General features: G+C 41.5%; 1 protein-coding gene across 1 annotated transcript in view; it reads left to right on the top strand.

Moving 5' to 3' along the window:
- The window catches only part of DDX6 (DEAD-box helicase 6), a 16,335-nt gene extending 302 nt beyond the window's left edge, over nt 1–16,033 (top strand). The window contains exons 2-14 of the mRNA XM_041458084.1: nt 1,779–2,242; nt 3,659–3,722; nt 4,158–4,262; nt 5,489–5,618; nt 6,099–6,245; nt 6,512–6,606; nt 7,116–7,238; nt 7,724–7,852; nt 8,180–8,296; nt 8,396–8,459; nt 9,196–9,297; nt 10,011–10,194; nt 11,706–16,033. Of these exons, the coding sequence (XP_041314018.1) occupies nt 2,043–2,242; nt 3,659–3,722; nt 4,158–4,262; nt 5,489–5,618; nt 6,099–6,245; nt 6,512–6,606; nt 7,116–7,238; nt 7,724–7,852; nt 8,180–8,296; nt 8,396–8,459; nt 9,196–9,297; nt 10,011–10,186 (1,452 nt within the window). The 5' untranslated portion in view covers nt 1,779–2,042 and the 3' untranslated portion in view covers nt 10,187–10,194; nt 11,706–16,033. The remainder of the gene's footprint in view (nt 1–1,778; nt 2,243–3,658; nt 3,723–4,157; nt 4,263–5,488; nt 5,619–6,098; nt 6,246–6,511; nt 6,607–7,115; nt 7,239–7,723; nt 7,853–8,179; nt 8,297–8,395; nt 8,460–9,195; nt 9,298–10,010; nt 10,195–11,705) is intronic.
- The last annotated feature ends 1,055 nt before the right edge of the window (nt 16,034–17,088 follow it).

Here is a 17,088-nt window from a genome sequence, read left to right as displayed (position 1 = left end):
AGCGGCGGGACCGGGGGACCGCGGGGGCGGGGCCGGGCCCGGACGGCTCTCGCTGCCCGCCGGCCCGGGCGGCAAACTGCGGCCGCTCCATTGTTCGCGGGCGGGAGGTGTTGGTGTGGCGCAGCTGCGATCGGCGGGCGGCGCCGGGCCCACCGCTCTGCCCCGGGGCTCCGCACTGCGGCCCGGGCTCACCGGACACACTGAGCACCTCGAGGGCTCTCTTTGTGCCGGGCCCAGCCGACGGAAAGGGAAAGGTCCCGAGCTGATGCCCGGCCGCCCGCGCCCGGAGAGCAGAGAGATATGTGATGGAGGCCCTTTTTTCTCAGTCCGTTGGTTTGCGAAATGGTGGCGTCTCTTTTATCGGAACAGGGAGATTTTTTTTTGGGTTCCGTGAGGCTGTGCGTTTTTTTTAACTTGTGTTACTTCTAAAGGATAGTTAGGAGCGTGTGGGCAGAAGGGACAGAGAGGTTTCATTTCCTACGCTATTGGAGAACTTCTCGGCGTTAGTAGTCGGGTCTCATTGGCGTGTCTGGCTACCTTCGTAACTCCTCTGGTTTTTACGAAGTTAATGGCCAAGAGAAATACCTTTTCGAAGATGCCTTGAAAGTTAACTAGCAGAAAATCCTAGTATCGTAAACTTTAAAATTTTGCTGGAAGCCAGCACTGACGCACCGTAAGACAGCTGGGAAGTCTGAATTCCTTTCCCACTCTCTTGAAATGCTCTTCACTGTGCTTTTTTATTCACTGGGAAAACATGCATTTTGTTGTGAATGCCGAGGTTAGGAAGCAGTAGTCTGCTGGTTTTCCCTTTATGTTTTCCCAAGATGCAAATGCTCAAGGTGAGCCTACTTTCCAAAAGAATTTTGGGCTAGAGACATTTTATCCCCCTGGTACCATTGTAAGGAGTCTTTATCTCTAGTCCATGCTTGCTTTATGTAAGGGGCAGACTTTGTATTGTCTTTCCAGAGTTTTGCGACCTTTCTGTTACATAGAGTCAATATTAAGTCATGTGTATGAAATGTTATCTTCCGAGCACCACATAAGTTGTCAGTGGCAGCAGGAGGGTAAGATCACAAGCAGGAAGCTGCGCAGCCAGCAGCGTTACTGTCTCAGTTCAAGCTGTCACTTCGACTCAGAGGCAGCTGGTCTCAATTCAGCGTAATGGTGTTGTTTCATCACTCTTCTGAACAGCCTTAAATCAATGCCCGGTTGAAAACTGGGGGTAAGCTGGTTGAGCTAGCATTTTGGGTTGGAGGAGTGTAAGCTGTAGTTTTGGGTTTACATAATCTGTGTTTCACATTCAAACCGAGCAGGGCAGTCAGTGTAATGTAAGGGTTTTGTCAGTTCTAACACGAATGTCCAGTTGCTATTGTAGTCTTGGTTCTCGTCACAAACTTATGCATAATGTTTTTCATGTTTTAGGGCTGGTTGGCTGCATCCTGGAAGTGGGGGAATTTGTGGGGAAATTGAAGAGCCATCAAAGCAATTGATACACCTAATGGTTACTTTGTGAGAGGGGATAGGTAGTGGAAGGTCGCTGAAAGTACAACTGTTTGGGAAATTTTCTTTGGTGTTTGAAGATGTTAGGCAATATTTTCTAGAAAGGCAAAAAAAGTTTGATGCATGTCTTTATAATTATCACTGAGGAAACAAAAAAGCAAGTACTGTTGTTGCACACTGCCTGGGAAGAAGTTTTTCTTAAATTACATGAGTAAACTGATGTGATTTGCATAGACAAAAACCCACATACTAATTGTTATTGTCTGCTTCTCTTTCAGATTGAAGCAAGTGAATTGTGATATAACTGAACTTCAATAGAGGGCTTTTTTTAAAAAAAAGTTGTTCCACAGTGCATCAGAGCAAGTTACTGCTTTACTTTTGAGTGACTTACAGGTGCTTGCCTGCATTGCAATAAAGGACTCATATATTGAGCAAGACTTATTTATCTCTTCATTTTGGAGAGTCTAATAAACTGTTATTACAGTTTCTGTACTGACTTTCAAAGTTTTGAAGTCTAAAAAGACATCTTTAAAGATAAAAGCATGAGCACGGCCAGAACAGAGAACCCTGTTATAATGGGTCTATCCAGTCAGAATGGGCAGTTGAGAGGCCCTGTAAAACCCAGCGGGGGCCCAGGAGGTGGAGGCACACAAACTCAGCAACAGATGAACCAGCTGAAAAATGCCAACACAATCAATAATGGCACTCAACAGCAAGCACAGAGTATGACCACCGCTATTAAGTAAGTGTTTGTATCGGCTGCCATGAAAGGAGTGTTAAAAATTGTGTATGGGAAAGCATTCTTGGGTTCCTACTTGGAAAATCCTGTCTTCTGTTGTTTTGTCACATGGGTGGTTAGAAGTGTCCTGTCATCTACATGACAAAAAAAAGCTGTATTTCCATGTGCAAGCTTCTCTCCAACAGTTGTTGTTGTGAAAATCCAATTTGATGCTGTGCTTTTCTGAGTGTGAGCCACTGTCAGAGGTAGCCCAGATTTAGAATCCTGTGTTTTTTGCTTATTGGAAGTGGTGCAAGAGGGAAGTATAGGTGTAGGAAGGAGCTGAACTGACGTTTAAGACTGAGGAGGAAATGCCACCTGGTCTCAGTCTAATTATTTATGCCTTTCAGTTTGTTGCAGTTCTTTCCTGTGGTGAGAAATGCTTTAAAGTCAGTGATCTTTTGTCATTGATCTGAAATAGTAGTACCTGATCTCCTCATTGTAATGCTCTGGCTTTAATTTATCAAAGGCAGAGCTGAGAGGATACAGTCCCACTGTGATATCCTGCTGCCATCCAGCTAGTTTTGGAAGTGTGCTGGTTGGAATTTCTAAAAGTAAAATACTTGGATGGTATGGTAATGTGTTAATGTGTTCCCTTTTTTTTTTTTTCCATGGATCCACCTGAACAGCACGGGCTTTTATTTTATTTTGTTAATTATTTGTGAAGGGTAGTGCTAGCTCTCCTCAGAGAAAGCGTGATGGAGCACTCAGGTTCTTAAAAATCTGCCTAGCCTTTTTTTAAAATGTATTACATGGTTACTCTAATGAATGTTGTGAATTAAACTCATCAAAATTCATGCATAACTTCCTGGGGCTGGTGACGTGAAAGACTTCCTCTCCACTCTACAGTGGCTTTCAAGAGAGGATGGGGTATCTGAATCTCACTGAGAGAAAATGAAGTTTGGTCAACAAGTGGAGTGATTGCTTACTAAGTTTTTTCACCAGAACTGTTTACCTTTTCACCTTACTTGCAGATTAAGAATGGATCTTCCCTGGGCAAGAGAATTTTTCTTTTAAGTCATGAAATATTCTTGTGTGCGTTTTATTACAGCCAGTTTCTGTAATGTTTATGTGACTAAGTGAGTGCTCAGTTTTATATTTGTTCTGCTGTTTGATTCAGTGCCCTAAAAATGGGACTTGAATCATGACTGGATAAAGATTTCCCAGATTTGTTTGGCAGACGGCTGATTTTGTCTGTTTACAGTTTTTTGCCTGTTCCATCCTGCTTAGCTCAGAGAAGACTTGAGCTCATATGTGTAGGCGCTTTTAGCTTTGAGGAGGTGAAAATATTGCATGCTCATCACTATATCTAAGAAAAAAAAAGTGCAAAATCAAAATATTCATTATTTAAAATTCTGTTTTCATTTTATTTTGCTATAGACCTGGTGATGACTGGAAGAAGACTTTAAAACTCCCTCCAAAGGATTTGAGAATCAAAACTTCGGTAAGGATGATTGAACTGTAGGAATAAATATTAAATAAAACTTATGGGAGGGATTGCCGTGGTAAAATACTGTCCTGAGTGAAGGCTAAAAAGTAGTTCAGCTCCTGCTGTTTTAAATGAAGAATTAATTTGTTCTTTCAACTGCTTGTGAGTGATGCTTCTCTTGGAAAGCTCAAAAATGGGAGTTCACTGTGGATTTCTTACTTTATTAGTATTATAACATGGCACAGGAAGGTGTTACTGTATACACTCAGAGCTGTGTGTGGCTCTGAGAAAGCGAATGTTTCCTTTGCCGCTGTAGGGTGTTGCATGACTTAATGGGAACTCTTGTATAGTAATTTGTGGTCTTCTTGTACAGGCAATTTCAGATCAAATTAACAGCTGCAGGTTGTATGACCTGATCTTACGGATGTGCTTATTTTTTTGATTATTCAGGACGTGACCTCCACAAAAGGAAATGAGTTTGAAGATTACTGTTTGAAACGGGAGTTGCTGATGGGAATTTTTGAAATGGGCTGGGAAAAACCATCTCCTATTCAGGTTGTTTGCAAACAGACTACTTAGATGCTGCTTTTAACTTCTGTAAATGTATTGACATTCTTATGCCTAAATGTCCAGTACTTACGCCATCGTTGGGGAAAATTGAAGCTGTGAACAAAAGAACTTGGTGTCCCTTGGGAAAAGCAAGAATTTCTAACCCCCAGCTAAATCGCTAAGTCAATCCTTGAGTGACTTAGTGATGGGACTGCCTTACACTTTTGGAGACATTTAACTTGTATTTTCCTTTTCATGCTGGAGGTGTTAATTTGTAAATTCTCTGTTCAGTAACAGTACTTTTACATTAGTAGTCCCAGAGGTCTGTTCTATAAATTTTCCAAAGCTGAGTTACCATTGGCAATGTACCTTCAGTTGTTAAAAATATAATTATGGCTTTATCACAGTGTTGGCTCTTTTTATTGTAATCTTGTGGATAAAGAGTTATGAAGATTGTAAGACAGAGAATAATATTTTAGCAAGTTTACTTTTCTGTACCTCCATCTTTCTTTTACTTCTAAGGCTTGTTCTGTTAAGAGCTGTTAATGTGTAAACTTCAGGGAGGTGGAAGGTTGAATTCTCTTTTAAATGGTCTCTCAAGGTTTATCACTAACACAGCTCTGCCCCTTGTCTCTTTAAGGCATGAGAAAACTATGGCTTGCTTTGTTTATAAACAGATTCTCATGATGCCACCTTTCCAAAAGGCTGAGATTTCTTTAGATGTTGCTGAAAAAGGTAGTGAAATGAAAAATACATGTGGCCTGTATTTGGATGGCTGAAGATTTTATGAGAAGTATATCACAGGAATATAGATGCTGGAATCACATGGGCTGAGGTGGTTCTGATGTTCAGATGTAGGGGGAAATCTTTTTCCTTAGGAGGAGTTTGCTAGTGACTGTCACTGTCTCTTCACTTTTTGTTTTCCCAACTTTTCACTTTTTTCCTAATGTGTTAGTATGGATTTACCTGTGGTACCTGGACCCCTTCCTTATGATCAGGCAAGATAAGGACTTCTAGGTGGGAAGTGTTGGGGAACTCTTTACTGATGGGTTTAACTTCTTCCTGTTGTGAGTCTGTCATGCTTGTAGTTACAAGATAGTAATAATAATAATGGTCATGAAGCAGTGAGATTTCATGTGGTACTGTTAGTGAGGGGAGTTAAATTTGGTCAGCCTCTTCAGAAACATAGCTTATGATTAATTGCTCATGCACTTTCTGTCCTTGCATTTCAGGAGGAGAGCATCCCCATTGCTTTATCTGGTAGGGATATCTTGGCTAGAGCAAAAAATGGAACAGGCAAGAGTGGAGCCTACCTCATTCCTTTACTTGAACGGCTAGACTTAAAGAAGGACAATATACAAGGTCAGTTGAGGTGGATCACACTTAGCTGTTGCCAGGTAATGGTGTCAGTCACTATATAAAAGACTTGAATCTAAAACTGGTTAATGAAATTGGGCAGTGTATGTTACCTGCTTGTACTTCCAGAGCAAGCTAATGGGGAGTGATGGAGGGGAGGTGTAATTTGCAAAGTCCCACAGTTGCTTTCAAAAGGGTCAAATAGAAGGCTTGTAGACTTTTCTGTCTTGCCCTGGAAAGTGGATGTGGAGTAATAAGCAAGCATGCTGGCTGGGATACTTGTGCAATGGGTGCATCAAGGGCTGGAGAACGCTTGCATGGAATTTGCCTTGTCAAAAGCAGTTCCTAGGTCTTGTTCAGGATACCCAGAGTGGAATTCCTAGACTGTGCTTTTCATTGTTTTACATGAAGTCTCGGTCTCTGAGGATGAGTTTTTAAGATACAGGGTCTTACTTAGTAACTCACAGTGATGTTTTTAACTTCTAGCAATGGTGATTGTTCCCACCCGTGAACTAGCCCTGCAGGTCAGTCAAATCTGTATCCAAGTCAGCAAACACATGGGAGGTGCCAAAGTGATGGCAACAACGGGAGGAACCAATTTGCGAGATGACATAATGAGACTTGATGATACAGGTCAGAGCACTTTAGCTGCACTAAGGTTGCTGTTTCTTTGTGGCTTTTGCAATGGGGTCATGGAATTTCTGCTTGTTACTGTTTCTCTGTTTACAGAGCAGACTACAATGTCTTGTTTGCTGTTTGTATGCTGTTGTCATTCTTCCAAAGTGTTCATGTGAAACGTGGCCATGAATGCTGGAGGGAAAGACAGTTTTAATCACCTTTACATTGTGGGGTTTTTTTTCTCTCTCTTTATTTTTTCTCTCTCTCTTCTAACTTTACAGTGCATGTGGTGATAGCTACCCCTGGGAGAATTCTCGATCTCATCAAGAAAGGAGTAGCAAAAGTTGAGCATGTCCAGATGATAGTATTGGATGAGGCAAGTTGCTTATGTTAAATGTTCCGGGATTTTAACACCAAGTTAAAGGAATGATGTGTCTCAGTGAGTGTCCTTTTGGTGCACAGCAGTGGTTCACACTTGCTTAGAGACATTGTAAGGTCTCCTCCATTTCTGAGTATTTTTGAGAAACTGTTCTGACAGTAGGAATCTTTTGCATGCAAATCTTCTAAGAAAACAGCCTAGGAAGATTTACCTTTCCTGTCTTTCCTGATGCTGAAGAATAGAGTAACAGTCTATTCTGCAACAAAGGAATGTGTTTCATTTGGTTTCTGTTTGAGTCAGCTGTGCTTACCATGTAATTGTATATAAAATTGATTTACGAATATCCGATAGCATACAAGCTTCTGAGTGAGAGAGAATATACTAGTGTAAAAGCTCTTGGGTGGCTCTGGTAGGAGCCCTGGTAACTGGTTTTTTTCCTTCCCCCAAATGTGTAGATACCAAAAGGCTAAAATGTTATGCCATTATTTTAACTTCTGTTGTTACAGGCAGATAAGTTGCTGTCTCAAGATTTTGTTCAAATAATGGAAGACATAATTCTCACGCTACCTAAAAACAGACAGATTTTGCTCTACTCAGCCACTTTTCCTTTGAGTGTGCAGAAGTTCATGGTGAGTGGAGATGTGTCCCTGTAGGTATGGTGATGGTGGTGACATTGTGCAGGAAGGGTGTGAATGAATGGTGCACATCTGTTAGTGCTTGGTGTTTTAAATACATCTAAACTTCACAGGTTTAATCTAAATCGGTCCAAGTCTAGGACAGAAGTTTGAAAGCAGTTTTTGACCTGCAGTTGCATTAATGGGAAGCTAGGTGTATGCCTAGAAGGTGCTGTTTTCCACTTTGTGTATTAGTTGCATCATCTGTGTGGATTTGCTTCTGGAGGGTGCTCCTGTTTGGTCTGCTCAGTCACCTTGGATTTATAAGTAATTGTTTGTGAAAATTTACCCACCCTGTCTGTTTTCAGCATAGCATGAAGAGTGAGTGACTAAGTAGTGCATCCTTGCCTTGGAGGAAGTTAAGTGTGGTGTAGAGTGGGAACTACATACATTGTTTTGCACGTAGATCTGCCTGCTTTATCAATATCTTTATTTTTCAGAATTCCCATTTGCAGAAACCCTATGAGATTAATCTGATGGAGGAGCTGACCTTGAAGGGAGTTACTCAGTACTATGCCTATGTCACTGAGCGTCAGAAAGTGCACTGCCTCAATACGCTCTTTTCCAGGGTAAGGACCAGGGCTGTGTCAGGAACATACTAGAAGCTTTTTCTCTCTTGGGATCATGAATAAGGCTGAGTATTTTAAAGGCAGCCTAATGAGAGCTTTTTTTTGTCAAAATGTGCTGTGTATCTAAGGCTAAAAATGCATGCTTCTTGTCCAGCATCTCTGTGTTACAGAACTTTCTTAATTGTTTCCCTTCCTATACAAAAATATATCTGGTGTAAATTACCAGCAGCATACCTGCTGTGCTTTCTTTCTGGACGGGATTTGGACATGTCTGGGGTCCTCTGTTAGTAAAATGCTGCCTTTATTGAGAACACTGTTTATGTTCAGCTCCAGATTAACCAGTCGATCATTTTCTGCAACTCCTCTCAACGGGTTGAATTGCTAGCCAAAAAGATCTCCCAGCTGGGCTATTCCTGCTTTTATATCCATGCTAAAATGAGGCAGGTGAGTATGAAGTCTTTTCCACCTCACTTCAGGCTTTACTGAAGAGGTGAATTAAGTCTGGTTTTTTGTTTCTCTTTGTTTATATGTATGTATTTCCAGGAGCACCGCAATCGTGTATTCCATGATTTCCGAAATGGCTTGTGCCGCAATCTCGTTTGCACTGGTGAGAGTTCCTAAACATTTTCCTATTTCTAAAGTTTATGATGGGAAGTGTATTATCCCAAGTATTGTAGATCAGTTAGCTCTAATAAACCAAAACAAGATGTTTTGGTAAGATGTCTCTTTGTCAAGCCTGCTTGTTAGCACTCCTTTAGGCATGAGGAATTTTGTCTTTTGTGAAGGCGCAGCTTGCCAACAAATCATTTTCCTGCAATAGTGTTTTCTTTTTATTTTCACTTGTGAGGGTTCCCTGAGTTGTTGGATTGTAAACTGTATAATATATCAGTGGAGCTGTGACTATGGTCATGTGAAGTTTTGCTGATTCTTGTAAGTGTTTATAGCTCACTTTTTCTAAATACTTCTGTAGTTTTGACTGGCCGGTGTATGATCTGAGTTCTTTTTTGTATGGCCTGTTTATGGCAGTACCTGGCAGTGTCTGCAGTGTGAAGAGATGCTTGAGAAGAACTGCTCTGAAATAGTGTAATGTGGAAAAAAATAGCTTTGTGGTTATTTTTTCTGCGTAGATGTGCAGATGTGGTGGTTTTGGTTTTTCTTCTTACATTATTCATGTTTACAAGCTGTAACAGGATTGTATGTAAACTGCCTTTGATACAAGGAAAGCTTATATCTGGAAACTAGTGCCAAGCAATGTTAATCACTGCTAATCTTTACACCCTAAATACTGTCAGCGTTTGAGCTCATTGAAGTTAACTTTCTTTGTGATCTGGATTGTCTTTCAGATCTGTTTACCCGAGGTATTGATATCCAGGCTGTGAATGTGGTGATAAATTTTGATTTCCCAAAGCTGGCAGAAACTTATCTTCATCGCATTGGCAGATCAGGTGAGAGGAAAAAATCTGTTTTAGGTGCAACTTTTTGCTGATGACTATGATGCTTTTTAGCCTTGAATTGGCTTTTGGTTTTTGATTACTATATTTGAGAATAACCTTTGATTTTTCTGACAAATGTATTTTTAGGTATCATTTCAGATGGTTATCCTCACTAAGGATATTACCTGAATAAAGAGCTGTTCTCTTGAAACTGGCCTGAACAATCTAATGGGGGAAAAAAAAAAAAGCATGTCTTGCTTTTACCTCAGGAGACTTACTATTGCCCCTGTTTTCAGTTTGGGAAAGTTCTATACTAAAATCTCAGCTTCAGAGTGTCTCAAGCCTAGAGATGTATGCTTTCTTCGTGTGTTTTGAGGTATGTTTCTGCTGTCTGGAAATCAGCAGAACATGCCCTGAAGAAAGGCAGTAAACAAAGGAACTTAGTGTAGTTGAACTTTATAGTTCAGGCTTGTTCAAGAGCTCTGGAAGACGTTTTGCTGGTAATTATCCTGGAATTTTGAACCTCCTGAGTTTTCTTACTCCTACAGCACTACAAAACTCCTTACCAAAAACTGATGTGAAAGGTGTAGAGACCTGTGGCTGGATTTGTTTTTAACGTTACAGAATGATACTAACTTCACAGTCTACAGACTTACTCTCTTTTTCTGTCAGCCCCTATGTTAAGTCAGTTCAGTTTAGGTGTGTGTTTTTGTTTTTTTGTCAAGGTCGCTTTGGTCATCTTGGCCTGGCCATCAACTTAATCACCTATGATGATCGATTCAACCTGAAAAGTATTGAGGAGCAGTTGGGAACTGAAATTAAACCCATACCAAGCAACATCGACAAGAGCTTGTATGTGGCAGAATACCACAGTGAACCTGTAGAAGATGAGAAACAGTAAACATGCAGGTATGTAAGTGCCTTGCTGAATAGTGATGTGTTGAATGACAGGAGTGTTGTTGATGTGTCAGTGTTACCTCAAAGGAGGAGGGAAACTGATGTGATCAAAAAGCTCTGAATGTGAAAACGGGGGTTTGAAATAGAACGTCAGTGCAAGGAATTCCGTGGATGTGCTGAAGGTGGGAGGGGAGGGATGAGTATTTTTTAGTTGTTTTAATTGAAATGCTGACCATGTGATAAGGAGATCAAAAATGGGGAAAAGGGGGAGCAGGGAATGGTGTTGGGAGAGGCCAGGATGGAGTACTAGTAGCCTAATGAATTCTTTCTGTATTGCTAAGCTGAAATGAGAAATTGGTGAGGGGCAGAGAGGAAAGTAGTCCTCAAAAAGGTGAGGAGATAAAATGGATAGCTGTGAGAACAGAGCATCAAGCGAAGAGTAAGCACCTCACCAGCCAGAAGAACCAGGTTCAAGCAAAAGGTGCTGCCTCTTTTGTATCCTTTGGTTCATAGAATTCTTGGAAGTGAACCAAGTAGGGAGTGAAGCTGTAATTCATCTTTGCTGCCACTTGAGGTCGTATACGTAGTTTCAACAGAAAACGAGGTTTCACTGTTGGAGACTCATCCAAGTGCTCCCTCTCTGATCATTGTCTCAGGAAAAGCTGCTCAGTTAAGTCCTTTTATAGGAAGATGACTTGCCCTGGACTGCAGTCAAGCTAAATTGGCTGCAGGATGATGATCTGACCTTAGTTAAGATGTTGTCATGCAAGATCCATCACCATACAGTTTGGGCTGAAAATCCTTCTTATGTGTACTCTTCTCAGAGGTCAGGAATTAGAAAGCTAATACCAGTGAAGCTGCTAAAATTCTTTTCAGATGACCAAAAATAAAAAAGTGGCTATAGAAGTAGACTGCTTGATAGCATTAAAATGAACCTATGGTTCCTTCTTTGAAGTCATCCAAGGATAGCCCTAGATAGTCATACCAAACTGACTTGAAAGCTTCTGCTTTGATGATTGAACCTTCTCCGTGTTTATAAATAAATAGATTACAGAACAGGTAATGAATGCGGAACAGGATCTTGGATGGTAACAGTTAATGAATGTGGAACAGCTTCCTAAGGGGAATGCTGGCACCTTGCCAGAGAGCAGTTTGCTGCTTCCTAAAATACAAGAAACCAGGAGGTAATCATGTTCATAGGTACAGAAGGGCTTTAGCAGCATCTCTTTCTACAAAGCTGAAATCGGTACTACTCAATATGCCCTCTGCCTTTTGAGAACTGTTGCATAGTTATTGTATGTGGCTCATCACTTTGAGTTCTGATTTTGTATAGAACCAGTTTAACTGAGGGTGTTGTGGTTGTTTGTTTTATTGGGTTTTTTCTGCTGGTTTTTTTGTTAGTAGGGTTTCTTTGGTTGGTTGTCCCTTTGGTTTGGGGGGGCTGTTTTGTTTGTTTGATTTGATTTTGGTAGGGTTTTGTTTTGGTGGTTTTGTTGTTGTTTTGTTTAATTTTTTTTTTTTAGGCTTTGATTACACATGCCAGAAGGTGAAGCCCTATGATCCAGATCTGTGACACATCGTTTCTTTGGGGATACCCTTCTCTTTGTGGGTTTTTCTTCATCTTTTCATTTCGGAACTATGAAGACTAAAAGAGCTCGGCCTTTTTTTCCTCTTTAAATTTGGCGGCAAGGAAGAAAGAAGATAAAAGAAGGAATGTCTTTTTGTTTTTCCACTTGTTTGCACTGTGTGCTGATTGAACATTAGTTGCACTAACTGCTGGTTTTAAATTTTGTTTTCTTTGGGCGGGAGGGTCAGCAAGGGAAGAAGAGAAACCCTGAAAAGAGAAGAATCTTGATGAACACGAGCTTGTCTGCTATTTCAAATTCTTTAACCATTGACTGAGTGCATTTCAACTTCTCCCTGGTTACTCATCTGTTTTTTAAGCTAAAGAGCTTCTTACTTATTCGTGCAAAGTGCCTTATGCTATGAGACCATTCAGAATATCACCTTTCCGACAGAGCCCAAGGAATCGACATCTGTTTTTGGTTTCAGGTCAAAGTTCCCCTCTCTTCCCCTTCTCCTCCTTCCCATGTACTCAAGCCCAGGGCTGGGAGGTGAAATGTATTGGTTATTGGTAGTACTCCTTTTTTTTCAACTTTTAAAAAAATTTTTTTAATTTTTTTTTTTTTTTTATTGGAGGAGTTGATATGCATCTGCAGTTCACCCAAACTGTAAATATCTGTATTTAAAATGAAACCAACCTAAAATCTGGGCTGATTAGGTGCAGCATCATAGCTCCAGAAGGAAAGAGTAGCCTGTGATCCTTTGCAGGAGCCATAAGAAAAGCCCTGTGCTCTAGCAGAACACTAAAGACTGGTTTCCATGAGTCTTCATTAGTAGTTACAGCACTTGATAGGTAGACTTGTTTCAGAGCCATGGCCCTCTTTCTTCTGGTGCAGTGTGTCCCATAGAAAATCAGATGTGTATATTGTACAAACTTTGTAAATATGATTTTTTTTTTTTTCTGTTTGGGTTCATATATAACTTTTTCTTTTATGATGAAGGTTGCTGAGGTTAAAGGGATTAGACTGATTATGGGAGCAGCTAAAGATGAGAGGGGCTCAGTTTTCTGCAACACTAAACAATGAGAAGTGCTCTGACCTCTGTGAACTGCAGGCCACCACAAGTGTCCCTTGTCAGGGTGGATTTACTCTGGTGCTAGCAACAGTCCCGTACTGCTTGTATGGAAGAGATCACTTGTGGGGCTCCAAGGCCTCCAAATCCATAGCTCAGCCTTTTGGGAGATGCTCTTTGATTTTCCCCTTTAGAAACTTCAGGAACTTGACAAGCTCTGAAGGAGTCCATGACCTGTGTTCCACCATGGTGTGAGGGAAATCCAGTGGGTGTCGCTGAGCAGTATACACGTAAGGTGTGGATTTGGGTTTGAGAGACCATAAAAAAACCAGTTTACGTGCATAAACTGACAGTTCTGGAGCTTTGTGGAATTAATTCACTTCCTGCAGTACTGCATTTTCTGCCCAGAGTGGCCTCTGTGCAGAACTGTGAGCAGGTAAGGGCAAACCCCTGTTAATGTCAGAAGCTGCAGGAAGCTGCTTGCCATCTACTCTTGTTTGCCATGAGTTGCTGTCTGTCATTTTGCATTGTATATTGCTGAAAAGTGCTTTCTGGTCAAGTAGTGTTGCTTTAAATTGTGCCCCTCCCAACATGCTTGATGTTTGGCCTGATCTACAGGCAAAAGGAGTGAGACAAATCAAAAAATTACTCTTTTTAAAATCCCTTTTAGCCTGTTAACCACCACTGTCAGGAGGCACCTGGGTGAATGCAATCCCTTTTGCTCGGTCATTTATTGCATATACAGATGCTGCACTCACACCATGCTTGCTTACCTTTGAGGAAGAATTTAATTGTCTTAATTTCTCCCCATTTTGACCCTTTTTTTGAATTGGAGTAAAATAGTTTGGAATCGCAAGGTGGTCTAGCTATTCCTTTCCTTGATGATCATAAATAGAAGCCAGGTGCCTCCTGACAACAACTTTACAAGATTGAAAGGTTTTTGTGTTCAGGATGTTTTTCTTCTTTTTGTCAGCAGTGACTCCATAATTGTAGCAAATGCTGCACTAGAATACAAACTCAAGAGCTTGGTCTCTGTGAGCCACATAGCTTATATCTGACTGGCAGGTACTAAATGTAAACAGTTTTGGGGTGCTTTTTTGGGGGTGGGGGGTGGGAGCTTCTGGGTGGTATCTTTGACCAAAAGTAAAATCTTGCTCCTGTACTGCAGCCAGCTTATGATTTTCCAGACAGAAGAGGGATCATTTTAATGCAACAAAGACATGAAAATGTAAATAAATTTTGTATCTCACCAGGGCATGCACATGTAACAAGAACAGGATAGCGATGTCAAGTCGGGTGTGTGTGCTCTGCATGGATTTGTGGTAGGTTAGCCTGGTGCCATGCATTGATGGTCCCTCTTGAAGCACAGAACTTTTGAAAGTATTACTTTAAAATTGGCCTCTCATCGAGGAATGGCACTTACCTAAACTATCGGGGGCACCATTTTTAGGTGGCTTCTTGTCAAGGAAGAAGCAGCCTTTTTCTGGTGCTAGTAGGCTATCTCAAACAGATGCGATCTTGCAAATGGAAAGATGCTCCAGAAGACTAGGATATTTTTGGTTTTTTTAGTTTGGTTTTTTTGGGGGGTTTTTTAAATTCCCTTTTTTTTTGTTTGTTTGGGGCTTTTGTTTGTTTTTGATTATTTTGGTTTGGGGTTTTCTTGGTTATTTTGTTCCCTACGCAAGAGTAAGGAGTATGTATAAATCTTGGCTTCCTGAGATTTCTTGTGAGCTCCAGTTTTTGCTGGTTATCGGCCTTTACAGATGGATTAGTCAGAACCTTCAGTGATGAGCCCTAGCTCAAATACTTCCTCTGACAAAGTTGATGAGAATGAGGACCTGATGTGTTCTGCATTCATTTTTTGTTGGAAGTCTGAAAGTGTCACTCTATGAGTCTCTGAAATGGAGCTTCACAACTGGATGAGGTGGCTGTGAAGAAGGAATCTTCAGCCACTTGAGAGTACCTATAGGCCAGTTTCTGGGTGTCCACTGTCAGGTGGGCACTGTAGCTGCTGGAGGCCTTTTCCCAAAGGGAGGGGGGTGGGTTGGTCTCAAATACTTGTTTCAATTTCCAGAATGAGATGGGAGCATCTTTCCTTGCCCTCTGTGACTGTTTTTGTGGGTAAGAACAGGGAAGCTCAACATGAATTCATGTTGTGTTATGTGGTGGTATCAAATCATCTCATTCTGATCTTCTGTTTATTTTTATTTGGGATGGGGGGGGAGGGTGTCTGCTCCAAGGATTTAAAAATGCTTCAAACAATTTTTTCTTTCTTACAAATGACTGATAGGACACAAACCTGAGCAGATGGCTGTCTTGCCTCAGTTTCTGTGAGGGAGGTTGCAGAGCTGTCATGCCACATCTCTTGAGCTGCTGTTGCGGTGGTTCTTGCCCTGATGCTGAACTTGATAGTGCTCCTGGGGCTGCTGGTCGTTACTTCCTGAGAACAAAGTGAATTTTGTTCCCAGAGACTCCAGCAGTGCAGCTGCCATGGTAGAGGTTGGGCAACCGTAGTCCCTGCAGGGAGTTTTCTGCTTGCTGTGAACTCCTGGTCCATCTTCTTCGAATCACAGTTTCTTTGTAATTAACCAGGTCTCTGGACCAAAGAGCATGCATCTGAACTTCACGAGAAGGCTTTGGCAGATTATCCTCTAGGCTTTGCTCAGTTCATCACTGCGTTGCTGAAATGCCTCTGCGTGGAAGCATTGTTAAATTCTGCTGTAGACAAATTAGGGAGGAGTGGGGGGGGGAGGGGGGAGGGGAGTAGGGATGTCTTTATTAAGATACAGCCTTGCTGTATTTTAACCAGTAATTTTGGGGAAGGGGTGTCAGGAGAAGAAAATAGTCACTGTTCCCCTTATTGAAAGAAACTGGAACTTACATTTCAAGAAAAAGAAATTATTTGCAATTCAAGTGGAGAGTAATAATCCAGTAGACCCTAGACAAGGGGTTGCTGTTCTAACTGTTAACCAGCAAACAATATGGTCTAGTCCTTCAAAACAGTCAAGGGAGGGAGGGGAAAATTGGCTTTCTGTTAAATTGGCAATTGGCAAACTCTCCAGTGGAGCTCAGATTTTGTTGAGAATGTGTTTTCTCTGGCTTTGTATGTGTTGCAGCACTGACTTGTGAAGAGCTTCATGAGTTGTGAGTGCAAAAAAGATGAATGGAAAAATCCTGATTTTGTTAATTAAACTCAATAAAAGCTCCCTGGAACTCCCATTTGTTCTGTTTTTTTCATTTATCTCTGCTGAGTGAAAAACATGCTGGTGTCCTTACAGAGACTCATGGTCTGCATTGGATGCAAGAACCTTTGGAGAGAAGCCTCAAGAAAAGGAGGCACACAATGAAAGGTGCTCCCCTATGTCCATGAGAGGCATCCTTTTTCTGCACAGGCCCTCCACATGGCATCTGTTTTTTCCAGGGTCAAATGGTCCACAGTCTTGTCTCATCTAGACTAGAAGACTCTGCGTGCCATCTGGTTTCAGTGCCAAGTTAGCTTCTTCTTTGACGCTGAGAATTTCTGCAAGGGGCCAGAGGAGCACTGCAGGTCCTGACTGTGCCCTCATGTCTTTCGTCAGGTCATCCTGAGTTCTGCCTTGCTGGCTGCTTGTGCTGCAGAAGACGTGTTCACTGTGGTTCTGGTGGTTGGAAAGAGTCTTTTAAAGATGCTTTAAAAATCACCAGCAAAGGAGTTAGCAAAAGCAGGTTTAATGTAAAAGTGAAAGCAGGGTAAAGTTCAGTGGCAAGGTTCACTCTGCTGTGGCCTGGATGGTTAAAGCACACAGCGTAAAAGCAGGCTACACCCAATCTAAACCCAAAATTACGCAAAATTATCTACATGGATGCTGGGGGAGAAGGGCAAAAAGAGTAAGGATAGGAATGGAGTCACAGGGTTCAGAGTCAACCCCCCTGCTCAGCTAGGCCCTGCACTTGACCAGTGGTTTATGCATAAAGGCTTAACAGCAAACCCAACAGCACTTAATTGATAGCTTAAGTTAAACAAGTTAACAAAAGACTCAGAGAATTTACCATAATGGTAACCGAGTACTGCAGATTGTAAACAAGGTCCCACTTTGAGCAGTGCCTGGGGCATTGGAGCAGTAAAAGTGTACAGTTGCAATGAAATGAAGTACTGTGTAAGTACATAAATGCCGAATGCATTCTGGTTTGCTGGGGTTACATTGGGACTCACTTACACATGTATTCAAAGGTACAGCTTTATTTTTAATATATTTACTGTATTGCTTTTGTTAAGCTAAGAAGCTTAATCTG

The sequence above is a fragment of the Pyrgilauda ruficollis genome, unplaced genomic scaffold (genome assembly GCF_017590135.1).
Source record: "Pyrgilauda ruficollis isolate IOZ18807 unplaced genomic scaffold, ASM1759013v1 scaffold126, whole genome shotgun sequence".
Classification (NCBI taxonomy): domain Eukaryota; kingdom Metazoa; phylum Chordata; class Aves; order Passeriformes; family Passeridae; genus Pyrgilauda; species Pyrgilauda ruficollis.
The sequence above is the reverse complement of the archived record's forward strand: the minus strand, read 5'-3'. Positions and strand labels throughout refer to the sequence as shown.